We start from the raw sequence: 21,110 nt of genomic DNA, 5'->3' as shown, positions 1-21,110 counted from the left end.
CGAACAGTATACGATATCTTTAAAGCGACATTTGTGTGAGTTGTTGATATATATATATACATATATATATATGTATATATATATATATATATATATATATATATATATATATACATATATATATATATATATACATATATATATATATATATATATATATATATATATATATATATATGTATATATATATATATATATATATATATCAGTGAAAATAAGACTTCAGTTTGCTGGGACAAATATATGTATATATATACATATATATATATATACATATATATATATGTATATACGACTTGTTTTTATTTGTCCCAGCAAACTGAAGTCTTATTTTCACTGACAGTGAAACAGATTTGGATGCGATGTGGTGGCTGTGCATCAGACACAAGCAAGAGTAGGAATCTCTGAATCATTTCTTTGGCATCGGAGAAACAGCTGGCAAGGAGGCAGAAATCTGTTTTTCATTCTTGTCCTTTTGGATTTGTTCCCTCCAAAAAAAAAATAAAAAAAACCGACAGAATAAAAAAAAAATGTACGGATACAAAACTTGGGACTGATGGAGCCAATTTGACATCAGTGAAAGATCTTAAAAGGTCTATTTCACTGTTCATCGTCAGCCTCCTAATGAGGAGATAACGCAGTAGAAGAAAAACAGTAGTTTAGACGCAGTCGAAATTCATTCTGCCAGCTGAATTTGTCGATGCTATAACTTCTTTTTCCCCCGCCTGAGACAAACTTTGAAAAACAGAAGGATGGAGTCTGTTGAGCCGAAGTTGGGCCTGAATATTTCAGGTTATGGATGAACTGTCAAGTGTCTGACAAGAACCACTATATAAACTTTGAACACGGGCTCTCTGGGAGACATCGATAGTTGTAAATATTTAATTCAGTGCCTCCGACAATGCACGACACTGAAACAAATCTTCACCAGATTGAATTCAAGATAAATAGCACGGAAATACCACCGCAAGACTTTTATGCCATCAATTTTGTCAGCGAGGCCCTGTCGGAGGAGGGGGGAGGGGTCTGGTTCCACTGATCACATATTAGTTTAGCTCATGTGTCAGCGTTTCAGCCTCACGACGGCGTCGACGCGGCACATTATAACCACAAAATGATAATGTTGTTTGTCGTCGCTTACGTTTCTAATCAGTTTCCCTTTTATCTCTCCACAGTTTAGGGAAACAGGAGCGTCTCAGTCTGTGAATGAAATGTTAACGCAGGGATCAATATCGCTGCGGATAGCTTTATTTATCAGGACAATATGAATCACCACAGTCACTCCTCATCTGTACAGTCACAAACAAGATTGCTTTAATTCTCTTTAACGAAATGTTTTTGGTTAAAGAGAAAGAGAAGGAAAAACAGCAAACACAGGTTAGAAACATTGTCACTTTGGTGCTGATGATTCAGGAGCTGGAAAAGATGATGGTGACACTCTCAGACTCGCTGTCTGTGTACGCAAGTTTCTTCGGACAAAATGGGAAAAGAAAAAATGTCGCTCTTTGTATTTAAAAATAAATAAATAAATATATACATTAAACTATTAACACACGCAGAACCTGCGTAATCAGACATCAGGGATGTACGGTACTGCTCCTACCTGTGATCCACACACGATTCACACCGTTTCATTTTTAAACTTTTATTCACTTAAATTCTGTCGAGTGTTAAAGCAAGAACAAAACATTTATAATGTCCTTTGGTGGGATTTTATTACACTTTATTTATACTGTATATGTAAACTGATATTCTTTGATGCCAGCCCGTTGCCAATACAAAGAAAAATCAACTGCACAACTAAAAAAAAAACAAAAAAAACAAAGAGAAAGAAATAAGAAGAAATAAAATAAGTAAAGGAAGTGGAAGAGAAATGAAAAGAAGAGCGGTAAAGGATTGCTTCTGCATGTGGACTTCTTAATAGATACATTAAAGGTTTCCTTTTTTTTCAATCACACTTCGGCAAAGATACAAAAGGACTTGACATGACTCTTTTTTTTTGTTTGCTCAGTGGAGAAAAGAACTTGCAAATACACTGACGGTTCTCTGTGCACCTTTTCTTGTGCTCAGGTGAAAACCTCCGACCGCGATGGCGGGGGAGTGTGTGGCGGCGCTAAGGTCGGAAAAAAAGAATCTGGGAGGATCTTTTTGGGGGAGGAAAAGGACGGGCGGGGAGAGGAGGCTTCTTACACATGTGCATCACTAACATCGGACAAAAGAATCTTTCAACCAACGAGGGCTTACAGAGAGCAACGTTCACGAAAGCACAGGTCAGTGGCAGCATGGCGAGGGGGGGGGGAGACACAGGGGGTGAACAGGAGGGAGGATGACATAGAGATTGAAGGAGAGACAGGAAGCTAGAGCAAGGTTTTTTTTGTGTGTGTGTGTGTGTCACAAAGTGGCAGTCAGCACAGATTTCCTTCTCTCCACATTGCACTGACAGCAAAGTACGCGTCCTGTGTTTTCTGCTCTTTTAGTTTCGTCGGTGTGCTCGAGTGTCACGGTCGCGCTTCACAAGCCCGGCCTTCGCCGTTCTGCAGGGACACTTTCTCCGAGATTTGTTTTTTCGGCGTCAGTCCGGCCAACATTTAACTCACAGAAGCATCCCGGAGGGGATCGGCGGCCACAGTCGGCTTGTGCGGAAGCTGATTGGTCGCAGCTGTTGTTGCCGTGGCAATAAGAGAGTAAGTGAACAAGTCTGTCATCTCAGTTATCCCCTACTCAAACTGGAAGGAGCTCAAGTACCTGGTATGGCTTAGAGGGGAGGGGACGGAGGAGGGAGGGGGGTGGCTTACTGTTCTTTGCTCATTTTACTCTTTATCGGCAAACGCTCAGTTTCCCTTTATATATATATATATATATATTTTTTTTTTTATAATATCATTTTGAAAAGTATATGTTTGTTCCTTTCTATATTATTATCTTTGAAAGTAAATGAAAAGTCTTCACTTGTCTGGCACATTCCCTTTTCATCAGTGCGAGACTCCACTGGCGTCTGGCGGGCGGAGAAGCTCAGTACAGTCCAGAAAGCACATGGTTGTTCTTTGTTTTAATGGGTGGTTGATTATCTGAACGTGGGGATGGGCAGGTCAAGGTGGAGGGTCGGGCGCGGGGGTTGGGTGTTGGTTGCGATTGTATCACTCCCACCAGGTCATGGGTCTCTTTAGAGCACGGCGGGGCAGCACGAAGCCTCTCTCAGCAGCACCGAGCCCAGCAGCAGCATCAGCAGCAGCCTGAGGAACGACGGAGGCATCAAGGAGGCCTGGCCCGAATCGGGGCCGCTGCAGCCGCCCAGCTCATTTTCACAGCGGGCCTTCTCGCACAGCACGCCCGTGTAGGCCGGGGGACAGGTGCAGCGGACGTTGTTGACACACGCCCCGCCATTTTGGCAGCGCAGCAGCTCGTTGTCACACACCCGGGCTGCGGCGGGAGCAATGTAAAGACAGGAGAGAGGGGTGAGCGACAAATATGAAGGAGAGTTATTTCAGTAACATTTCACTTGAAGTGCAAAAGCATTTAATTTCACTTCCAACTCAAAACAGTCACTGTGGGAGAAACTGGGATGTGTCACAAGCACTGAATCTCACTGCTGGAAACTCACAGGATTTCTTCAAGTAAAGTGCCACCGCATTCTATTCTCCGTCAAATACCTAACGGACTCATTCAACATCTGTTCTTTCACTTTATTCTTGAAAGTGTGATGTTCAGACTTATAGCACTCTCACACCTGTAAGTTTAGTGGCATAAAGATTGAAGAAAAAAAACAACTGCGTCATTAGCAGACAAAAATCACCTATCAAATGTTCCAGCACCTCAGCGCTCACGTATTATCACATTACACTATATTTGCCCCCATTTACATGAGAGAATACACAAAGAAAGAAACATAAATAGGCAACATACGACACTTGGAAATCAAGAGGGTTAAAATCAGGGAGCGCTTGACGTGCTTTATCCTTATCAGATGCAAGAGTGGTGACAATCAGAACATCTCACTCTCATCTAATTCTTTAAACATTCCTTCAACTTTTCCTGATTCTGATAAACTGTTTCTTTAAAATGCATATTCATTAGAATAGTGTACATTTGTCATTGTGATTGTAAATATGTACAAAAACAACATGAAACCGTCACAGTGAAAAGTGAAAGGGCTTTTCTATCACACAACATAATATAATATAATATAATATAATATAATATAATATAATATAACATAATATAATATAATATAATATAATATAATATAATATAATATAATATAATATAATATAATATAATATAATATAATGTAATATACGTCCATCTACAATAACAAAAGCCTTTATAAATACCTGGCAATCATCAAAAGCCAATGATCATTTAATATTGTTCATTTCTCACACACAAACCTTATTAAATGTGTTATTTTACGAGAGAAGAATCTATAGTTTCTTCAGTCAAAGCCCGAGCTGCTTTCCCCACACGCAGCAGTGACTTGAGATAAACTGAACGTCAGGTGAAAATCGCTGTATATTTAGAGCTGGGACACTGAGACCACTCTTTTCCCAGTGGAGGCAAGCTGTCAAGCAAGCTGGAGGCAAACAAAGCAGTGCAGCACAAACTAATAACCAGCAGAGACAAATAAACAGTGATAAACACAGAGGCCACTTCTGCCCATTTCAGTCCTTTATGGGAGTGGAAAACAATGTGGTGAGCAATCTATGAACTCTATGGGACATAAATATCACAACAACAAATACCAAGCCTCTCTCCTAATACTCAGAATTGGATGCACGCTGTCCCCCAGGAGTAGCCAAATGGGGCTTTGATGGGAGGCTTGTTAAGAAACATTGACTCTGCGATTCCTATTTGTGCCTCGTCTGTTTAGTTAGAGAAACAGAGGCTGCTGTTTGGCTCAGTAAAGTTGTGCTTTCAGCAACCAGCTGACGTATCAATGTCACGACCAAGTCAACCACTGAGTGAAAACTCAAGCAACAATTCAATAAACAAAACCACAACCGCTTCATTCTGGGGAAAGTCGGATAAGGCAACACATCCTCCAAGACCATGGTGAAAATCAATCAAGTGCCTTTGTAAAGGCCTTAAGAGACTCCTTTAACTAGCAGCCACTTCATTCCACCCGTTTTTAAGTGCTTTACATTTTGTTTGCGTTAAAGAAAAAATGACATCAAGGACGGCAGAGCTGTGATATTTTCATTAGAGACAGTATTTACACCACGGTTTAAGAGTGACTGCATCACACATGGACAGCTCTAACGCTCGATCCACACTGGACGGGTGTTCAGTGTGTGACTGCTGTGTTGTTCACACATGGAGCGTGTGAACAACACTTCATGCAATCAGGAAAATGTGCAGTAACACGTTACATTACAGCACAGAAACAATATGGTAATAGCATGGTAATCATTTGTAATAAGGAGTTAATATTAGAGGTTGACAGATGTGGCTTTTCATAAATCAGAGCAGCCAATGGCCAGAAATTGATTGTTGTTTTTGTTTTTAAATCTGCTTTAATGACAACAAATAATACAAACATTGCTTAAAATACTTATGGGCTGTCTCTCCAATCTACATTTTATGTTTGTACTGTAATGCATTCATATTACGACCAAACAACAAAGAAAAAAAGCAAAATCTTTCAAGACTAGAGTAATAATATTATGAGAGTAAAATCGAATAAAGTAATGATACATATCATTTTATAAGGATACAAAATCTCGTAATATCACAACTTAGTTCTTGTTATATTACGAAATTTTGTATCATTATTTAATTTAATTTTAAAATGTATTTGCGCCGCATTTCTCATCTTGTTGCAGGCTGCAGATGAGGATCTTTGCTTAATTAATAATTACTTTATTCTTGTTTTTTTTTCTTTTCAGTTTGGCCCTAATACTCTGTCATATTCATATACAGTATTTTCTATACAAAACTAAAATTTGATTACATGAAACTTTATTATTATTTTACAAATAAGTATTGGCCAAATTAACTCTTAGAACACAGAGCTTTTTGTTCCATTACTATGTTAAAACGTATATGCAGAGGTTATAAGCAATAAGCCATATAGGGTGTCTTGTTTTTTAACCACAACCTATAGGCAATCTGAAAATCTAAAAAATAAATGTTCTAAATTTGATTATATAAACACACGTGAGCAGAAAGTACTTAATATTTTATACATTACAGTTGGCTCGTTTTTATGAACAAAAACAAAATAAAACGGTCTATTCTGTATTTTGGTCTAATTTTCCACACAATTATCGCTTGTATCTATATTTTTTGTTAGATATGTGATATAACATGAATCAAAACTTTGACTCAACAACACATAAGAAGATGAAGATGAATATGCCTATAGACCTATAGACGCACACCCCCAGGATGTCCATATAAGGAGTTATTATTATATTATTCCCATGGCAATTTACCAAGGGTGCACATGCGGCACGAATCCGTGTTGCTTGAAACTAAGGGTCAAACAGTCTACCTCTAACTAATCCTATATTATTTCCAAAGTAAACCCAGGTAATGGCTTGGTAATAAATGGCCATGTAATTACTATACTGCAATGTAACGTGTATACAATTTCAAATACTCCTCTGTACTCAGCTAAATACCAGGATTCTTTAGAATCAAGCGGTCTTTATTTCCTGTGAAATAATCAACTAAGCAGTAGCTGATATAGAGTTGTCCACTTGTGATTGCATCTCCCAGGACAGATGTTGACACCAGATGTGACCAGATTTAGATAACACAGCCGTCCACTGGCGCTCAGATTACAGGCAAAGTGACGCAAAGAGAGTGGAGCAACCTGTGCGGTTTGTTTTCCACTTGGAGGACGACACTGTTGGCTAACAATAGCTGTGAGGGATCACTACCTTTAACAGCATGGATGTCCTCCTCAGCCTCAATTTAGAACTGGTTCACTTGTGTTCCAGAACGGAGGCTGAGGCCAAATACACTCTCAAACTACAAAGACGGATATCATTCATTTTCCTCTGACTCTCTTTAGGTTTGAAATAACACAAATACCTGTTAGCTTTACATTAAATACATTTGTACACAGAGACATTTCATTTAGAGGGGAAACAAGTCTCGGAGATTAAAGACACTGTTGTAAATTGGCAGGAATAAGTTCATAGCAATAACAGCACAGGGGCATTATGGGTAATGATCTTCTGCTGGGGGAGGAGTTTGGATGGTTGAAAAAGTTAGTGGGAGTAAGAATAATTAGACTGCGAGCTCTGCACCTTTACCTTTATCACCTTCTCTCCACACGTAAACAGCAGCTCGTGCAGGAAGTCAATGACAAAATGTGTCGCGTTTGCTTTTGATATGAGTGATAATATTTAGAGAGAGCGAGTGAGAGAGAGAGACGACCAATGAACTAGGTGTGCCTGTCTGGGATGTGATGTGTTTGACAAGAGATCTGACTTTTAATTGCATTCTTCAGTCTGCATGCAGATCGAGTCTCGTCCATGCATAGAGGATGAGCGCCGCAGCAGCGGGGTAGCAAGGCGAGGGCAAGACTGCAGAGTTTCCAAACTGCTCCATCTGTGGAGCAACTCAGCGGGACAATCTTCAGGGAAAAAAACATGTGCCTGGTCTGTTTCTCCTCTAAACCTAAGGTGTGAGAGCAAAGTAAACCATTTGTAGGTTTCAAATTCCAGTGGAAAAAACTGAATTTTCAGTGAAATCCACGGCAGAGGAGAGCAAACTCATCTCTCTGACGCAGCCTCCGCAGAGTGGAAAACATGTAAACTGTCAAATCCAGTGCACCAGAACCAGATATAACGCAACACTAGTCGTCTTCAGTTTCTCTCAGTTTCTCGCTCTCTCTACACGTGTACAGTGCAGGGAACCTCCTCAGGTGGGAGCTGCTGAAAGGCGCTCTGGGAAATGTAGTCAAACATGCAAGCTGAAACAAAAGCAGATTAAGCAAAGTGAGTAACAGCAAGAGAGAGAATCACATCTACATATTGATCCCACGGAGGGAGTTTTCAGGTGCTGTGTTTTCACTGAAACCTCTCAGATGCCACTGAAGGTGGAGAAACAGTCTGAGGCAACAGACGTCGACTTCAGCACGACTTCTCTCAATAACTGCTTCAGACTGAAGCTCTGACACGTGAAAACTACTCATACTAACCACGTAATACGTAACTACGGCGATGCAAAGTGTGATTGCGTCGACGCGTCGTCAGTGTTAAAGGGTTAATAAACAACCATCTAATTCAGGAACTATACACATAACGTTTTATTCAAGTTACAATGAATCAAGGTTATCATTTTGCACAGTTTCAGGTGCTTTAAAGGAAAAAAGGAGCACATACAACACATACTCAGAAACAACCGCTTCAAGGTTTTTGGGAAATTCTGTCGTAAACAATTTCAGTTTTCAGTAAACACAAGTGCAGTTTCTCTTCTTTTTTATTTTAAGTATTTTCTGCTCATTGAACTTTCCTTGAGCATTAAAATCATATTAAAGAATTTAAGAAACTAACATTCACCAGGAAAACTTGAAAAATGCTTTTAAGCATGAAAGTTTGCTCATATGAAAGAGGCACGGTCGATGTAAAATTCTATCCATATTATTGATGTATCCTTGATAAAATACTTAATGTGATCGATAAATAAAAGTGATGCCGTAGAAGGTACACATGTTTGTGAGCACTTTAGAATGAAGGATAATTGTTAATTTAAAAGTCGTACGTCTCAAAATAAAGTGTTGAAACAGAACATGAGGCAAAAACAAGCTCCAATAAAAACACAGGCACCTGCAGGAATCTCTGCATGGACCCTGACACTTCTCAGGTGGTTCCATTTTATTTTTTACTCAGCTTTCACTTCGATTAACTGTACATTTTGCATGCACTGACTAAATTGTTTAATACCGTTGAATTATTCGAGCCAGGGTCAGTGGTGGCTGTGTTTTGGAAGCAGCCTGCAGTGGCTGTCTGGCAGAAACACTCACTTGGACTGAAGGTGTATTAACAGCAGATTAAGTTTTAGAAGAACACATTTAGGCTAAAACTGTAATTATCTGAGTAAACTGCCTTGATTGTGATACACTAAAGTAATCTCCTGCAGTTTTGTCTTGACCTTTACTGCAGTAATTTCATTTTATGAGAGTAACTGTAGGATTTATACTATCTTCCCATTGCTGCACACAGACTATTGAGGCAATCACAGCGACTGTGCAAGAAAACATTATTTATTCTTTAAGGAAACATAACAGAGAGAAATTAAAATGTATTAGGAGAGTAAAGTGATCGTATCCTGAGACTCATTAGATGTGAGCTTTTAAATGTTTAAAGTGAATGATAAGATTAAAAAAAGTCTTAAATTACACTGACTCTTCATCTGTTTTATGAAATGTGCTATAAAAATTAACAGTATAATGTTGATTCCAACAACATTATAGCCTTTTTATTCAAGCAGCTTTATTCAGGACACCAGTGTTAGCCAGAGACAGAGATTAATGTTGAGCTACAGGAAACAGGCACATAGGTGTCACCACTCGGCGCATAAACCTACACTAGTATAATCGCAGTTAATAACATGGTCGCAAAGGTGGGGTCAAATGTCAATCAGCAGCAATTATGAGCGGTTGCAGGCCATCATTTCAGCGGCGCTTTTAAACCAACGCGAGGCACGTGAGCGAAAGCCAAGAAAGCTTAAAGATTTGTACTTAAACTGTCCATGCATGAGTTATAAAACACAAAGTCTAAGCAGTATTCGCAGTGGTGGATTTACACCATCAAAGTTCAAAGGGTGGGAGGGGTTCTTTTTCCAACTTGTCAGAGTGAAGTAAACACCTTGTCATGAGGCGTGCACTTCTGTCTACCTGCTGTAAGTTCGACGTGAAGGAAACAATGAAAAATTGGTGACATTTGAAGGCGAACAAAAAAAAAAAAAAGAGAGTAGACGAGGCATGCACTGCACACTGACCAGAGGGAAATATAGAGAGTGCAATAATAAATGGACTGGAAGTCAAAATGACCTGCATTCTCCTTCAAACAATGTTCATGTTGAATGACATTGTCATTGGCATGGACTAGCAATGGGGGGGGGCGGGGCAATGGGGTGACGGCAACTCAAACAGATCACAGGCGGCCTGTCCAGCGATCAATATTGACTCAGCTGTTGTGTTGCTGATGTGCGACATAGCTGAATAACTCCGTTACTGAGCAGCATGCATCCCATCAGGCCTTTGTGTTTCTGCGTTCTGCGCGCTGTAAAGGGCAGCAGCGGTTGATATTGATAATAAAGCAGGTTCGGTTAGTGATCAAATGGCTTAGTAAACTGGGTTATTGCATGTTTTGGGGTAAGTCTGTTATGCGTGAAGGCAGCTCGGCAGTCATTTTCCAGGTGGAGCTTAGGAATCACACAGAGAGAAAAGACATGAGAGGGAGAGCAGAGAGACACAGGCAGGAGCTGCACGGGGAGGGTTGTGGTTCTACTTACATTTGCAGCCATCGTCCCACAAATAGCCGGGTAGACACTGCTGACACTTGGGCCCTGTAGTGCCCTCCTTACATATACAAAATCCTGTGCCATTACACCGATCACTGACTGAGCCAAAGGGATTACAATTACACTCTGGAAAAACAAGACACACATACACACAGGCTGGAAACATGACTTCCTCATTTTCACAGCGTGGACCGCAGTCCTCAAACTCAACAAGAAGCTCACCAAAGCGCTTTGTTATTTTTAGAGTAAAATGCTACCATTTCAACTGTTATGGAGACAGAATGAGAAAAGAATGGAGTTGACTTCTGATGCGTGGACACGTTGTAATCATTACAGCTTATACAATCGTTTATTTAACTGTTGCATAGATAAACATCGTGCAATGATGCAAATATGCAAATATGCAAAGCATTATCCGTAGCTTTGAATTATGATGGACATAATGAGCTAATCTGCACATGCTTTTCTTAAATCTGATTCATTCATTCAGAGAGAGAGACAGAAGAGGATGGTAAGAAGAGAGGGCATGTGACGAGCATGTCTTGGACAGATGGACAGATGAATGTGAAGGTTTCAGAGGAATGAGAGTGGAGTACATTGAAATGGGCATTGTTGTAACTGGTTCTTTAATTCTCCCTCATTTTTTTCCCTATCCTTCTTTATTTAAATACTGGATAAGAATTTGATTAACCGTAAAATGCCTTTTTACCATCAACAGAAGTTCCTGTTTATTTCTTTTTAAAACCTTTTTAAAAAAACAACAACAGTAACTACCTGTCATGTCCCAGGCTACCTACACTCAGCTGACCTTTCAGCGCTCCACAGCCACTGGAGCACTCTGCAGCCAAAGTGACACCTATTTTGACAGTCCCTGACCATCACGCTGCACCGTCTGTGGTAGCTCTGTCTGCACGTGGCTGCACCCGAGTGGCACCCAAGGGTCAGGGAAGAGGAGCGAGGTGACGGCAAGTGACAAACGGGGGGAGGGGGGGGCGGTCAGTGACAGAGAGGAAGGGTGACACCGAGCTTGGCACGAGGTTGCGCCTCGGTGACTCTTAACGCCTTGTGATAGGTTTCAGCTGCTGCTCCTGAGGCCACTTCACATATATGACATATGCACTTGTGTGGCACCTTGGACTGGCGGTGTGACTTCTCTGCGACATTTCTCTCAGAACTCTTGTTGCCTGTCAGACGCCCCTCCATCACCCCCAAGGACTCACAAATGCACATGGCACATGGAGTGCTCAGACTCCACATGGCAGCTACGGAATCATATGGGGAACCAAACTTATGCCTAAGGATTTATGTGAAATGCTATTTCCTCACATTTTTAAACAATGCAAAATGAAAGCCCGCATAAAGGCCAAAAAAACACCTTTAATTTCAAGCTGAAATCAGAACCATTAACATTTTTAGTAAAAATAATCATAATACACATTTTGGGTCATATTATTATAAAGAAGAGAAGCACAAAGAAACAGCTGGTCTCTTCTGCTGCTTCTTTTCAGTTTTGCAATGGATGTAACAAAGTTATGTCTTTAGGGGTTACTTTGCTTAAGTTGTCTTTGGTTTATTTGGTTAATTTGTGTTAAAGAGGTTCCACCCTTTATGCAAAAAAACCTTTCATAAAGTAGGTGTTTCCGTTTGTGCACATACTCTATTATTCTCCGGTATGTCCATCTGTTTTTGAAGCAATGCTTATCTCACTGTGTTAAGTACAAGCTAGAAAGGAAGCACGGCAGCTTTGAAGTACAGCATTAACTCTAAATTCAGTCGGTAACCTGAGTGACCTGAATATCACAAGCCTTTAGTTGTTGTGCGTCTGACTGAAGCTGACTTACTAATGTCCTCCATAAAACACTCATCCTGACAGGGAGGTTAATGAGTGACACCATCGAAGAAGCTGAGGAGGAAAATGTGGAGACCACTGAAAGAGATGGAGACGGGAGGGTGCACAGATGATGAAGTGGTGGTGGTGGGGAGGGGGGGGAGGGGAGTCATAGAAAGGAGGTGAGGTGAAGGAAAGTGTGTGAAAGCAGGGTGGCAGTGAGAGGGGCCAAGTAGGGGACTAACCTATGCACACATTTTCATCGTCCAGTTCTGCAGAGGCATTGCGGTAGTAGCCCAGCTTGCACAGTTGGCAGTGCTGGCCCCTAGTGTTGTGCTTACAGCTCACGCAAATGACGGTGTTTAGCAGCTCGATGTAGCTGCATCGGTTGGAGTGGCCAAAGCATTCGCAGTCTTGCAAAGAGAGAGGCAGTGTGAAGGAGAGAAAGAGAGACGCGGTAGGGAATGTAGAAACTGTTGCTACGACGGTGGGGTTAGCAAGAACTTGAGCGAGGCGCCATGGCATGCAAGGTTTAAAATGATGACTGCCCTGTGAGGCAGGGGATGATGGGGAGGGGATGAGAGGGAGGACTGTTCATGATCCGTCTGGCATGGACCACAGCCAGAGTTAGAAGAAGACATCACATCAAAAAGCAGAGTGTTAGTAGGGCTCGGAGCGATCACATCACTTCAAACACACCACAACAACAAGGCGAGGAAGACTCTTGAGATGATGGCACAGAAACATGGTCACATCAGGAACACCACACAGCATACGGCAGGTCAAACCATGAATGGAATGTGTTTTTCAGGGCGTGAGGAAATCCTGCTTTGTGTCGTGTAATTGAGATCGTAAATGCGGTTTATCTGGTTTGACGTGATAAGAGAGAGAGAGGGTGAGATGAAACTCTGAATGCCTCTTCATGTCACAAACCCATGGAATGCAATGCCTGGTGAATTTTAAGTCTGGAAAACCCATAATTCATCAAACAAATGTGTTTAAAGTCGCTTTGTAGTTGTTTAAAATACTTGTTGCAAACCTGCTTCCTTGGGTCAGTAAGGCAACTGTGGTGTGTGTGTGTGGTGAGCTGCAGTTGGGAGAGTGTGTCATTGCCTGCTGTACAGTGTTATGTCATTTTAAGTTCGAAATATGGAGTTGCAGCTGCACTGCAAAACCTCATGCTGCAGACTATGATAGTCACTGACAGCCCTGCCCCTAAGGGGTGCAGCACAGGAGGGGAGAGGAGGAGGTCGCCCCAGCTCAGCTCTCTCCAAGTGAGGATCAGTCTGCCATGCTGACTGACCACTGACACCATGTGACACGGTGCAGACAGATGTGACCCTTAAGCCTCACTGGCAGCCGCTTGGACACAAAGCCCACTCACAGATCCAGAATAGATGGGGCTTCGTCCAAGGGATTGTGGTTATTAAGGATCTGTATTGAGGTCAGGTCTGGCTACTAACAACCCAACAAGGCTTGGAAACGAAGGAGCAGTGCGTCTGCCACCTCGTCCACTCTACCTTTCACCTGAAGCAGTGAGTCTTGTCTAAGTGTTAGCCAGCTACAATAAATACCTCACTCTCACAAGACAAATAATCTCTGCTTTCCAGAAATAGGCTATGGTCATAAATCATGCACACACGGGGAATAAAAAGTCTTGAGTCTTGGAAATACACTCCCAAAAATAGGCTCATGGGCTCAAACACCCATTTTATTTGCACTGAAAAAGATATGATTCCAAGGGACTTTTATAGTGTTTAGAAACAATTCCATAGATGAATGGATCTGCATTGTGCCCTCTAACGGGAAAACCACTGGTCCAGCACTGAGCTGGAGACATGGATGCAGAGTGCTCTAGCTTCAGGTCTGTGCTATGGGGTTGGGGGCTTACAATAAACAGAAACACCAGTTCACAAGTGGGAAGGTTTGGGGGGGGACGGGGTCATCTCGGGGGGGATGACATGTTCATTGAATTCCAGAGCTCCTACCTCGCTTGCTGTTTGCAACGTAGACAGAAGGGGCAGTGGACAACGCAACCTGAGGTGCTACTAGAAGCAAACGACAACATCAACAAAAACAAAACAAAACAAATATTTCGATCAACACAAAATATGTAATGTCAGAGAATTAATCATACTGAGCCTCATGTTTAATGACTATAACTGTAAAAAAAAGAAACATACGCAATAATGATGAATGATGGCACTGAGAAATAAGGAGTGACATTGCCAAGTGAAGTTGGCTGCGTGTAGCAGCATCTGTTACACATGCCTTCAGTGGCGAACAATTCAAATATTATGGTTCCTCTTTTATGCCTCATTTCATTAACAAGTGATTTGTATAATTCAAAAGCCTCCGCGTGTGATTTCCCAGACAGAAACTGTCTCCTGACAGGCTACACTACACTTTGGTGGACGCAAGCCAAGGATTTTCACCCTATAGTTCAGGGCACAGGAGAGCGGGTCTGGAAGCTGGCTCTCGGTGACCACATCAATCCCTCGATTTCTTTTCCGCTCATAAAACCGACAATGGTGAAAATGAAATAATAGGCTCTGCTTCTGCCATGGTACTGGGTGACATAAGCTCGCATGTGTGCTTGGCTGCAGTCATGGAAATGCAGAGCCAAGTGGTTGGGTGCTAGTTGTTTGCAAGGTGGCTGCACGTCCCATACACAAGACATATTAGGCTAACCTGAAATCACTCTGCATAAAACCACAGAGGAAACGCTCCCGCTTTGCTTCGTGACGCACTGATGGCTGACTTGTGTTAATGATAATGTTCAATGGTGGACCGACGAGTAGTGCCTGTCACATCTGCAGTTGCTATCGTTGCTAAAGTGATTTTTGCTGTGTAGGCCGTGGATGGGTCTGATAAACTTTGGCAATGGGGAGAAAAATGGTTGGTCCTAGAGCTCCATGTGGAACGTGAGGTGTTGATCTCAACACAACAAAGTGACTTAAAGTGACACTTGACATAACGTGATTTTAATGACCTTTGATTGGAAAGATTTCTCAACTTCATATGCACGCAACACGAGCAAATTGTAACAAAGGATCCATAATGCAGTTTGGCAAATTTATTCAGTGAATGAGAAGGGTTACAGTTGACGCCAGCGTATATGTGATTCGCCACGGTCGGTCTGAAAGTCTTTATTCGAAAATTAAACTCCAGTAAGTGAGTATGACCACCCAGTGAATACACAAGCTTCCAACGAGGGAGCCACAACCCTTTATCATGATCCTAGACAGGACAAGACAACAACCAAGACTGGAAGGGGGAAAATGCTATCCATAAATACTCTTCACTCCCAAAGAGTAGTTTTTTATTTCTTTCTATAAAAACACAACGAGGTTAAAGTGAATCTGTGAAAAAACAGAGTTGTTGCATGATCTGAGATGCCTACCTTCTTTTCGGTTAGCGACACCTAGGGATGACACATTCGGCCGAACTGCGTGCAATTGAGAGAAACCAGGAGTTATTCACGTGCACGTTTGTAATGCATTTTTTACAGATAGTCTAGAGGGGTGTGTGGGGACACTACGTGGTAGTGGACACACAACCGGAGACATGGACATGTCCAGCATGGCTAAAATTGGGAAATCAGGACACATCAAATACGATGGGGCAGGGCTGACATGGATGAGCAAAGAGAATGCATCCAAAGACCCAGTAAAAGGACATTGGAGAGACGTTGTATGTAATTTGTGCTATTCACTTGCTGTGTATGTGCATGTTTATGGCGATGACAATGGTGAGTGAGAAACTGAAAGAGAGAAAAAAAGAAAGACAAAAACCCTCTTAAACTTAGTACTTAAGTCATGATTTATGCAAGCGGGTCTAAACTATGTTTACCAAATTAAGACGTTAGGGGGCATTTTGTTTAATTCATCACATCGACTATGTAATCAATATCTAATTACAGTGTATTTCTGGTGGAGGAATAACAATGAATAAATAATGGCAGGTGTTGGGACTTGGAATGACGGACTGCTGTGGGCAGCATAACCTCATAATTACATACAAGTCGGTATTTCCGTGTCAGGGAAATACTTTGCGGTTGGAAATGGAGAGGGCTCGAGCAAAGGGAGGAATATGGATAAGTTTTCTCACAACACCCCTTCATCTCTTCACTTGATCTTTCTGTCCTTTTGCCACTGACTCCATTAATCATGCAATCGTGGGTAATTAACATCCAGTGGTGTCTTGGCAAAAAGCCTGTCACCCTGAAAATGACTGCTCCTCCTCGAGATGAATCTTTTTTGGACGTAATCCAAAAGAAGAAAATGTTTCAAACCTTTAGTTTTCATTGGACTTTAGTAACACGCACTACTGGCATATTTACACACCAACACTCATAAACCCATATGACATTAGCTGTCATTGATTTTGAAACAACGTGAGCAAAAGATTATAGCAGAGAGTCTCTTGTTCCTTTTTTATTATTATTTCTTTTTAAATATCCCCCCCAAATAAGTTCAACAGCTGATCCAGCTCAGGGATTCTGGCATCGATGACAACTGTGGCAGCTCCACTGGGTTAAAGCCAGTGGAGTCTTGATGAGAGGCTCTTTGAAAACAACATGTTAACAAATAAAGAGCTTAAAAAAGGGACACACCACACGAAGGGCTTACAGCTGCAAGACTGTGAAGTGTCATGTTTTCATCTGCGCGTGAGCGGTTTCTGTTTCTTTTTCTTGTGAGGACGGGAGCGATCTTTCTCTGACGAGGTGAATTATTTCACAGAAAATAAAACACGTCATGATAAGAGAGAGATTAAGCGGCTCTGTGAGGATCTATACCGTCTAATTGGTAAAGTAAACTCATTTTAATTATTCTGTGTTGGAAATTGATTAGATGCAACACACATCTGGGTTCCATTAATTACGTTTTGTTATGAAGGATATTCAGGTAAGGTGAGTTAAATGACAGATTTGAATCAATGCCACACCCACAATGAAATACAATCTTACAGAGTTTTTTTTATATATATCAATTTTACTTTAATGGTCCACATTAGACAATTCTGCTTGGTTTAATAAACTTGAAATAGAATCGAGAAAAGTCGATAAGAAATGTAATTACCTTCAAACCGGAACACAAATAGGGCAGGGCTTTGAATTTAGTTCGCTCTAGTTTTTGCACCTCACCCGTTTGACACTCTCAAGGACATCTTAACCTTCTTTCCTCCATTTTATCCATAGCTTTTTAAAAAAAAAACAAAAAAAAACGCAGACATGAGACTGACTCGTGTTTGCACTGCAAACATCCTCACCCTCTTCACTGAGTCACTGTTTAATTTTTAGTGTGAGCGGCAGCTGTGACAAGACAGCCACTTGTGAGAACTCTGAAGCCCTGCGGGCCAATATGGATGAAAGAGTGAAGACTCTTTGTCGGAGTGTCCTTTCTCCATCACCACACCCCCCCCCTCCCCCCCCACCCACCCAGTACACACATACGCACGCAATCACACACTTATTGGCATGCACACTCCCCCTTACAAGATTTGAGGACTGCCTTTGGACATGGTGTGGCCTGGATGGAACGAACAGGACCCATGTGAATATGTAAGCAGCATGTATGAAGAGCATGTACGCACACCCACACACACACACACACACTAAGCAGAGGCCATGCATGGGGGCTGGAAGCATCGTTTCTAAGGTGTAAGGAGGTGTTGGAGGATGCAAGCAAGGGGGAGGAGGGTGGTGCTTTTGCATTCCTGGCCACATGTCCATTTCTGATTCATGACATAGCATCAGACTTTACAACCAGTGTTCACCACTCGAAAGCCTGATTAAAACCCACCTGGGAGTAATCAGCTCTCACTCCACGTCTCTTTTAAGATTACGTAAACTTGCCCTGCAATCATCTCAGCCCTCGAATGGTGAAAACAACGCTCGGAAAAACTGGATGACAGAAAAACCTGAGCATATGTTTAATGTATGGAGCACCATACACACAAGAGAGCTGACAAGTCATTTCATGTTATGGGAAAAGTACGTGCTCCCTTTTTAGCGTTTAGAGTTACACGAGAGGTTCAAAACCACTGAAACGAGAGTTTTGGATATATACTAGCGTTATTCATTTTCTAAATTTCAATCATTAACATAGCCAGATTAGCTGTCCCTAAGCTCCTGGTTTCAGAGACATCAGTGATTCTCAAGAGAGGAGAAGATGCAACATTGCCAAAGAAGAAGATGACAAAGAGAAAAGTTAACAATGTCTCTCAGCTAAATTTGAAAGGTTAACTAACTTCAAACTCTTTGAAACTGATTTATTTTGTATATTCCAGAGCCGACCAACCAATTCTTACTTCCAAACTTTGAATGAAGCCAGATAAGTTTGTCACTGGGCAAGTTTATCACAAACCTTTCTTTCAGCAGCCAGTCTCTGTGGGTCCAGGACTGGGCAGGGAGGGGGCACACGCCTAATCAATGTGGTGCCCCGGGAAGCGAGGGCGACTTAGTGAGAGCAGTTAAGGAGAAGTGAGCCAGGCTGTGAATGCACTTTGACTTGTTCAATACAGTCGTGTGGTTCCTGCACCACGCAGCCTTCCAGGCAGCGGTAACCTGAGTCGTGGCACCTCTCTTCTTCCTCCACCTCCTTAGGGGCTACTGGTTGATGAAGATAATACCATCCAAGGCGCTTGCAGCTTATATTAAAATGACCTCCTGTGACATTATACTGCCAGAGAGGTCCTGGCACTTTAATAAAGTCTAGATGCCATTTATTTATAATGCATGGGGAAGAGGAAAAAATAACAAATGGCATTCAGCATGCAGAGCCAGGCAAGTGATATCTGGTTGAGTCTGGCAAAAGTAAATTAATATGCCCACATCATGACAATATAACTCTACCTAACCCCCCCTGCTGCCCCCATACCCACACGCCAATAAAAGGTTACTCAACAATTGTTGAGTGGTCCGTTGTAGGATGATTGGAATCAGAAATGAACATTTGGCACAAGTTTCAGAGGAATGCACAGTGAAGTGTGGCACAGCAGGCAAAGCAAAGCATCAAGCATTCGTATAGCTGCTTTGTAATTGTTTACTTACTAACAGGACCAATGTTATTAGGAACACCTGCAAAAGAGGGAGAGAAAAACACACATTACCCAAAAGCAACAACTTGAGAGGACAAACAAAGTCACTGTTTATGCTTTTTGTGACGGTGGTACAGCATAAAAAGTCCCAAAATTCAAATCCTGCAACAACACAACATGGAGGATGTGCTGACACTGGGAGCAGGGAGACACAGCGGAGCACAAAGTTTACACGTGTTATCTGTGCATAAGTGAACAAATCACTTCATATTCAGTGTGAACACAATAATAGTCCCCATGACTGACACCAGGCTAGGTTCCCACTTATTTGACCTTTATTACCTTTATTACTTGGTGTCACAGTTAAAATGCACCAGTGTCACTGAACTCAAACAAGCTCAACGACATTCAGACGCTGTAACTTTTTTTAGTAAAGTGATTTAAGATGCCTCCCAGTACATCTGTCTTTAGCACGTGCTGCCAGAGACTCATACGCGTAAAAATGAACACATATACACACACACACACACGCACACACATATCAAATGGCATCATAGATAGAATATTCAGCATTTGACATTAAAGGAGGATATGACTTATCCTGCTGTCTGTCTGTTCCTCCATCGAGCAATCCCTTGTGCCAGACATCCACTGAGCAGATAATACAGTCTGTCTCATCCCCATGGTGACCAGATCTCTCCTGCACCAGGAAGCTGGCTGGCAGTTTAAGGAGACGGAGACATTCACAGGCTTCTTGCTCTTATCATTTTACCATCTGATCCCGTTAGTGACACCTTGATTTGGGTATTTCTTAGGTCTTTTAATACTGGATGTTCACACCTGTCCACATATGTGACAACTTTAGATAATGTGAGAAAATACTGGTCCCCGTTCCTGAGCGCCATATGCTGCTGTTTTGTCACAGCATCGCCTTACAGACGCACATCCTTTCTGTGTCTGCAAGCGACGCACCGGGCGCCATCCACACTTTAATGTCCCTGTCAGCATCAAGCCAGTACTAAGCAGTCACTGACAAGGAAATATATATACTATATTATTTATAATTATTTATGATTTATTATTGCCCATGGAAATGCTGATGATATCAATAAAAAAGTAGTCTGAGTGTGAGCCAATGCTGAATATCGACGAAGCCTAACCTGGATATTTATCCTAACCCTAACCTCAGCCCTTTTCTTGGCCCTAACATTAACCTCAAACTCTGTCTTTTATTTTACCGCGGCTCTGCTCCGAGTGTCTTAATGCACCACCAGTGGGATTACACTGGAGTCAAGTGTAAGCCCAGTGCGTCTCTTTCAGACATGAAAGTGTACATTGTGCGCCTGTAAGGCGACGCCGAGGGACGGGACTGAGCGGCGGTATATGATGCTCTCGGGATGAGAACGGGTTTAAATCTTCTTCAGTAAAGAATTTGCTTCCAAGACACTGATTCCAGCTCCACCTTTTTCCAAACACGTGTGAACAGAGGCCCTCTTTCCCATATTTTCTTCCTCCTACCCTTAATACGGCACTCTGCCCACACAAACAAACAACCCGCTCACCATGGGATGGGAAGCCTGCTGGGCAGTAGAAGGGATGTGCTCATGTAAACTGAAGAAGAAAAAGTAATATTCTGTGTTTTTTATTCCCCTCTTTCTACATCGTCATCTATGCCAACCTACTGTATAGTAGAGGAAGCTGAGGAAGAAAGCAGGCATCTGTGCGCCCTTTCATCTGATGGAGCTATCACAAAATATCTATATGT

The 21,110-nt window shown here is 41.8% G+C and overlaps 1 protein-coding gene across 7 annotated transcripts in view; it reads right to left on the bottom strand.

Moving 5' to 3' along the window:
- Window positions 1-3,105: 3,105 nt before the first annotated feature.
- The window catches only part of ntng1a (netrin g1a), a 182,301-nt gene continuing 164,296 nt past the window's right edge, over window positions 3,106-21,110 (bottom strand). For 3 of the 7 annotated variants that reach the window (XM_044022799.1, XM_044022817.1, XM_044022808.1), the window contains 6 exons: window positions 19,359-19,385; window positions 15,708-15,752; window positions 14,293-14,352; window positions 12,550-12,717; window positions 10,468-10,602; window positions 3,106-3,420 (listed from right to left, as the gene is read on the bottom strand). In XM_044022799.1, the coding sequence (XP_043878734.1) occupies window positions 3,164-3,420; window positions 10,468-10,602; window positions 12,550-12,717; window positions 14,293-14,352; window positions 15,708-15,752; window positions 19,359-19,385 (692 nt within the window). In that variant the 3' untranslated portion in view covers window positions 3,106-3,163. The remainder of the gene's footprint in view (window positions 3,421-10,467; window positions 10,603-12,549; window positions 12,718-14,292; window positions 14,353-15,707; window positions 15,753-19,358; window positions 19,386-21,110) is intronic. The other 4 variants (XM_044022825.1, XM_044022841.1, XM_044022833.1 and 1 more) reach the window with 4 other exon arrangements.

This window comes from Solea senegalensis, linkage group LG1 (genome assembly GCF_019176455.1).
Source record: "Solea senegalensis isolate Sse05_10M linkage group LG1, IFAPA_SoseM_1, whole genome shotgun sequence".
Classification (NCBI taxonomy): domain Eukaryota; kingdom Metazoa; phylum Chordata; class Actinopteri; order Pleuronectiformes; family Soleidae; genus Solea; species Solea senegalensis.
The sequence above is the reverse complement of the archived record's forward strand: the minus strand, read 5'-3'. Positions and strand labels throughout refer to the sequence as shown.